The sequence below is a fragment of the Buceros rhinoceros genome, unplaced genomic scaffold, assembly GCF_000710305.1.
Source record: "Buceros rhinoceros silvestris isolate BGI_N320 unplaced genomic scaffold, ASM71030v1 scaffold20960, whole genome shotgun sequence".
NCBI classification, from domain to species: Eukaryota; Metazoa; Chordata; class Aves; order Bucerotiformes; family Bucerotidae; genus Buceros; species Buceros rhinoceros.
The window spans coordinates 9,920-16,547 of NW_010388148.1; the positions used below are offsets into that span (position 1 = coordinate 9,920).

Genomic DNA, 6,628 nt, shown 5'->3' on the forward strand with positions numbered 1-6,628 from the left:
CATTCCTGCATTCAGACCTGTGTTGTAAGTATGCTCTCGGAGTTGGTATGTGATCTGAGCCTCCTCTTCTCTCCATCCTTGTGTATTCTGCTGGTGCCCGTCCCCTCCCTGCAGACAATTTGCCCTGTGGTATGTGGGAATGATACCCTGGGCACCTGTAGGTACCGGTTCAACTTTCCTACACAATCACTTTACCTCCGTCTGTTACCACCACAGGAGGGTTTTGCGTGTCAATTAAGTATCCTTTGGGTAAAACACCACTGGGTGTTTTCAAGTGTGATGCATTTCAAATGTGTTTATATAATCTGCCTGAAGCTTTCCTGAAAAAACCTTCTGTAGTCACAGTTGAAATGGTTTTAGGCCAGAAACATGTGCTGAGGGTTTCTTCTTCTCCCACCCGGAAGCGGCTTGTGTCACATACACGTGCAGAGAGCGGGTGTTTGCCAGCACACCCGTTTGGGACTGCTACTTAGTGCTGGGTTTGTGGAACTGTGGCTGGCCCAGCTGTATTACCAGGGCAGAGCTCCTCACTGGCTTGGGCTTGCTAAGATGGCATCTGACAAACTTGGTGTTTCTGGGTATTTTTTGGGGTGGGTCTTGCTAAGGGAAGAGAAAGAATGATGTTGCTTCTCAGCAGCTCCTAGCAATGTGGCCGAGCCTGGATTAGCTCATGACACCACAGCAGGAACGTGCTGTTTTGAAGGTGTCCAGTCAGATGGAGCAGGGCTCGCCTTTGCTCTCAGTCAGGTGCTGCAAGAGCTCTCTCACCTGCCAGCTGGGGCAGTTCTGGCAGCCTCCAACGGCCAGGTCATCCATGGCTATGACTGCCACGCGGGCTGCTGGGAGATCCTCTAGCTGGCGGAGTGGAACAAGCAGAGGCATTTTTTCCCCCTTCATTCAGTACAGGTAGTGATGGCTGTTTGTTTTGTACGGGTTTTACCCGACCCTGGCCTAATGGCATCCTGCACAGGTAGCCTTCTCCTTGGACAGCTTTCTTGAGCATCTGTCCCAAAAGCCCAGATGAGGTGGAGGGGCTGTGTGAACCATGCTGACTGCAGCCATTTCCTGCACCAGGGCTGTACCGCTTTTATGGCCGGTGCAGCAGTTCCTGTCTCCGAACACTGGGTCCTGGTGCTCTGGGTTTAGAGTACTGTGAAAAGCTGTATCTAGCTCTCAGCTTCTGATGTCTTCTACCCCAAAACGTCTGGACCTCACCTAGCTGCTACCGGTCTTTCCTTGAAGCTCAATCTGATATATGATTGGGACAGAGGTTTCCAGCGTGTGCAGCCAGTCCATCCATGACACTTTGGATGCTGTTGTCAAAACAAAACACAAGTTTATGGCTCTTATTGCACATTAACACTCATTCATCCCAATTCGCTTTAGCACTTGTGCTTATGAGAGATTCATCACAGGGATCCCACTTGAGCTGAAATGGTTGTGTCCGTTTCCTCAGGATGGAAAACAAGGACGTAAGTAGTTTCTCTTGCTTCACCAGAGCTGGATCCCAGTGTTTGCTGACACCTTGTGTAATCCTTGCTTCCCTTGTGGAGCTTGTGCCAAGCCTTCATCAAGTCCCCGTAAAGCCATGTCCTCCTGTCTGGAGCTGGGGAATGCTGAGGCGGGAGACGCATGTGCTGAGGCTGGGGAAGCGCTCGGCTGACCAGCGCTGAGTGAAATGGAGTGGTGCTGGCAGTGATGGCGTGAAAGCAGTTCTGCTGCTCGTTAGTGTTATAGTGCTAACGCTGACAGTTTAATACTAGAAGCACACCTAATTTAAAGTATCATGTCTTAGTACCCTAATGGCCTGCAGCTTCGGAGAGAGATGCCTCATCATGAACTCCAGCACTAGCATGACTAGTAGACTGCGAAAGGTTTCAGGATGCCGAGACCCCAAGAGGAGAACTGATCCATTTCCTTCATGAGGTCTCCGAACGTACGCTGCTGCCTTTCACGTATTTTCTCCCATACAGGTATGGTTTGATGGGCATCAGCCTTGATGCCCTGAAGCATATCTGTGGAAAAAGACAGACCCAACCGCTGAGGATTCAAACCTGAGCGGATTTGACTGTCCTGCTCCCCTTTACTCCTGTCTGTCTGTCCCAGCAGCCTGTTTTGTCATGAGCTCAGCTCCTGACATTCTGGGAGCTGTCGCGCTGTTGAGTGCATAACTGTGTGTGTTGGGATCGGTTTGTTGCTGTCCTGCTGAGTGCTTTTGGTGAGACGTCTGATGTTCAGGGAACTAGATGTGTGTGCCTATGTAAGAACACGTGTTACCACACATTGTGTCACCTTGGGGCATACATTCATCTTGTGGTGTTTATGAGACAGCTGTCACAGACTGATGAATAGTTCCTACCCTTTGGGGAAGTACATGGTATCTGACGATGGAAATGTCAAACTTCACTGGACATGTTGATCTTTGGAGCACAGCATGCTCATGGGGCTTAGACCCAGGAGGTAGGACTTCAGGTGCTCTCTTGCAGCTCTGTGATTCAGGCCACAGGGATCAATCTGTGGCTGCTCCTGGTGGCCTAAAATGCTGTGAGTGCAGTTGAGAAGGGATGTCCACCCAGCAGCTGTGGCACTTAACCTGGCTGAGAACAGTCCCCTGGGGATGTTGCCTGCGCACCAAGGTCAGCGGCACAATTGGGTGCTGAAGGTAGAAAGCCAGGCTGCATCAAGGTCCACATCCTAGATCTGCGTTGTCGTGCACTGCTGTTCCTGTGACCTCCCAATTCCTTGCTGCCCACTTCTGGTGGCTTGTTTGGGGTGCCTGAAAATTGAAATTAAACTCACAGATCCATTTTGCAAAGGCTGCAGGCAGGAATGACCTCTGGGTTCTGGACTACTGTGTCCTCTGCCCCAGCGTCTCTGGAAGGAGGCTTCTGTGGTTTTCACAGTGGTAGGACTTTGTCGCTCTCTTTATATGGGCTCTAGGGAAAGGGTGTTAGCGGACTCAGGCTGAGATGTGCCTGCTCCTGACTGACATGTTCTTGGAGCTGGGAAATTGGACCCTTATCCTGGGGAGCAGCAGTGCTGGGTGAGCACTTGTGGCTGTGCCTCACTGTTGCTGAGCAGGAGAGTTCAGGCTAGCTGGGCTGGGCATGTGTGGCTGGCTCGGGAGTGACTGTGAGTGGCTGCAGGTGGGAGAGGCTTTAGAACATGATGATCTAGATGCCCCCTTCAAAACTTCCCCTTCAGAGCAGGATCCCTCACCCTTAGCTCTGGGTGACTGAGATGTCCTCTCAGATTGTGTCCCTTTACCAGGCTTTCTATGCAAACACCAGGCAGGAGGATGTGGCTGAGCCTCAAAAGAGCAACTTCCCTTCAGGTGGACTTGGATCCTGTTGATGTTAACTCCTCCAGGCAACAACTTTCTGAAGCCATTTTTCTTGCAATGGTGGGAATGCACCATTCTGAACTCTTTCTTGCTCACCTTCATTAGAGATCCATTCTAAGATGCTTGAAACCTGCCTGGCTTAGCCCCTTTCTCTGCAGAGTATGGTGCTGGGAACAGAGTCCAGCAGCAATCGGCATGTGCTGAATTGCCCTTTGTCTGCTTTCTTTTCCGCAGCCAGCTGGTAACCAGAGCAGAGTGCCTGCATGGCTGGCTTGCGGCCAGACAGCAGCCAGATTAAGGAATGCGTTAGCACAGTCCCTTGGTGGCCATGTTAGACATGGGGAAGCGCAGGCTCCTCTGTCCCCGAGACTCTGAGCTCTTGGCTAGGAGTTAGTGTGTGGAAGAGGTTTCTTCGGCTTTTCCACCTGGGAGCTCCTTCCTCACACCCCTGACCCCAGGGAACAGAGGGCTCTCCTTGGCTTGTGGCAAGCTCCAGCAGCCCTGTCCCACTGACTGCTGGAAAGACAGCCTTAAAGCAGTGGTGCTGGAATCTGAGCACAGATCCGTCTGTGCTCCCCTCCTGGGGACTGGTTTTGGCACATACGCTTTGGGGTATGTTTCTCCTAACACAGTGGTTTCAGCTGTCTGGAGACTCTGGAGAACAGCACATGCTTCCTTACTCCTCCCCATCCCCGTGCTCTAAGGGTGCCCTCCTTTTTCTGTCTCGCAGCTGTGGGGACTGAGGCAACGATCCTTTTCACCAAGGAGCCGTACTCGCAGGATGCCTTGCACGGCCGCAGTGCCATCCTCCGCTGCGAGGTGAAGGAGCCAGCGGATGTGGAGTTTGAATGGCTGCAGAATGGGCTCCCCGTTCAGGACACGGAGCAGCGCTTCAAGGAAGGCAGCAACCTGCAGTTTGTTGCTGTTGATCGGCATCGGGATGCCGGGTACTTCCAGTGTGTAGCCAGGAACTTGCTCACTGGGGAGGAGGCTCGCACAGCCAATGCATCTTTCAATATCAAGTGTGAGTGAGCGTGGGGTGAGGGCAGTCAGGCACGCTCCGCAGCCTGGTGCTGCCCCCGTGGACAGGGCAGAGCGCTTTCTTGGGATGGTCTGACGCTGGCAATGCTGCCCGCTAATGTGTGTGTGGGTGGTGGTCAGACAGGGGTCAGACAGCACGAGCTGTGCAAGCAGTGCCTCTAGAACGCTCGTATCTTCTAACGGCCCCAAGACTGTCAGAGACACTTTCTCCTGCCACCTTCCCCATTTGTACGTATGAAAAGGGTGTGATACTGTGCCCAGTGTATCCTGAGCTCTGTGTATCCTTTCAGAGCTCCTCTTACCCATCAGAGTACAGCTACACATGGCAAAGTGGGACAGTTGCAGGGTGGGCGTCCATTTATTCCGTGCTGGCTTTGGGCTTATGTGTCTCTAAGCACACTTGTGCCCTTGCTGCCTGCTCTGGTTGTTACTGAGTCAGCATCCCCCTGGGCTCTGGAGGTTTGGAGGGCCACCTGTGTCGATATTCTTTGATCCCACAGGGATTGAGACAGGCAGTGTGGTGCTGAAGCAGCCGACCACCGTAGCTGAGATCCAGCCCTCCTCCACAGTGGTGCTGCGGTGTCACATCGATGGCCACCCGCGGTAAGGGTTGCCTCCTGAGGAGTGGACCGTGCCAGGGGTCCCCCTGCACCTTTGCTGTGTGCTCTTCCCCTTTCTCTCTGTCTCTCTCTCTTCTCTCCTGCGAGGATTCAGTAGAGTCTAGGGGAGGCAAAAGGCGGGATTGAGCCTGATTGAGTGGCTGAGCGCCGGGGGAGAAGGCAGATTTGCTTCCTCAGAGCTGCATAGCGAGGAGCACAGTAAGGATGGGCTGTCGCAGTCCGGTTGCTGAGCTGCTTAGTGTGCTGTGGTCACTCTCCATCGCTTTCCAGTCATGTCCTGTTCACTTGGCTGCATGTCTTACGGCTTTGTGTCTGTGCTGGGGCCGGCAGTGGGGATGGAAAGCCAGGGAAACGGGCCATCTCTGGGCTGTCTCCTCTGCACACGTGCTCTGGGGAGCCCCGCTGGTGCCCTGCACCTGGTTACCCTCTAGCCCCATCTTGCAGCCCCACATGGCAGTGGTTTTGGGATGGTTCCCCCCTCCCTGATGGCCGCAGCACCTACTCTGTCAGCAACAAGGAGCGAACGCTGACCCTGCAGAGCGCCAGCCCTGATGACAACGGTCTCTACTACTGCTGTGCTCGCAGTGCCGTCGGCTTCATCTGCAGCCAGAACAACTTCACGCTGAACATCATCGGTAAGTTGTGTCCCAGCTGCTCAGGGCTGCGGGCTTAGCTACTTTACTGCTCTGCCGACAGCCTCCCCTCTGCGGCAGGATGGGAGTCAGGCTGTGGGGGAAGTGTCAGTCTGGTGTGACCTTCTCTGTGTGAGAGAGGCCTGGCCAGGTGTGAACCCTGCCATTTCTACAGGGGTTGATTTTTGCCCCTGCATCTTTCCGGAGCAGGTCTATGCTGTCCTCGCTGCTCCTGGGAGCACCGGGGTTGCCTTCTTTCAACAAGGTTTGAGCCCTGGAGGCTGTAGGTGCTGCTGGTTTTGCTAATACCGGTGCTACCTTGTTGCTGCACGGGTGAGATGCCCTGTTGGCCTTTGAAGGCAAGGCCCAGGGATGGCAGGTGATGTTTACTTTAGAGAGTTACTTGAAACTGAACAAGGGAATTTGCAGACCTGTGACAAGTTTGTGTTTTCTAGGAGCTCAGGGTGCTCTGGGCCTTGCTGGAAGTAGAAGGGGCTTTCCCCAAGCAACTGCCTCGTGCAGTCCTATGCTCTGGCTGTGTAATTACAGCTGTGCTGGCACATCTGCCTCCTTTGGGCCTGCGTGTGCTTGCGGGGTGCACCCAGCTCTTTTCTGAGTTTTCCCCCAAGCGCTGGCGAAGGGACGCCACAGGCTGCTCTGCTCTTTTTACCCTCCTGTGGTCTCTCATTGCAGATGAGAGCTTTCCTCGGGCAGTGATCATCCCCCAGGATCTCATCGTGACCAGGAATGAAGAGGCTATGTTTGACTGTCAGTTCGCAGCCGTGCCCCCTCCCACACAGGAGTGGCTCTTTGAAGACAGCCCCATCACCAACAGATCCAAGTAACAGGGACCCCAGTAATGTGGGCTGGGCTGGGAGGAGGGGGGGCACCGTGTCCCAGAAGCAGCAGAGAGAAGATGAACCCTGGCTGTGCCCAAGGGCAAATACTCAACATCAGGCTGGCCGGTGGGATTGGCTTCTCAGCATGGCTGG

The 6,628-nt window shown here is 53.9% G+C and overlaps 1 protein-coding gene across 1 annotated transcript in view; it reads left to right on the plus strand.

The window, feature by feature from the left end:
* Window positions 1–4,073: 4,073 nt before the first annotated feature.
* Window positions 4,074–6,628, plus strand: part of PTK7 (protein tyrosine kinase 7) — a gene marked incomplete at its 5' end in the record, with an annotated part of 13,170 nt that continues 10,615 nt past the window's right edge. Inside the window, 4 exons of the mRNA XM_010145079.1 lie at window positions 4,074–4,367; window positions 4,885–4,987; window positions 5,449–5,639; window positions 6,330–6,477. Coding sequence (XP_010143381.1) covers window positions 4,074–4,367; window positions 4,885–4,987; window positions 5,449–5,639; window positions 6,330–6,477 — 736 coding nt within the window. The remainder of the gene's footprint in view (window positions 4,368–4,884; window positions 4,988–5,448; window positions 5,640–6,329; window positions 6,478–6,628) is intronic.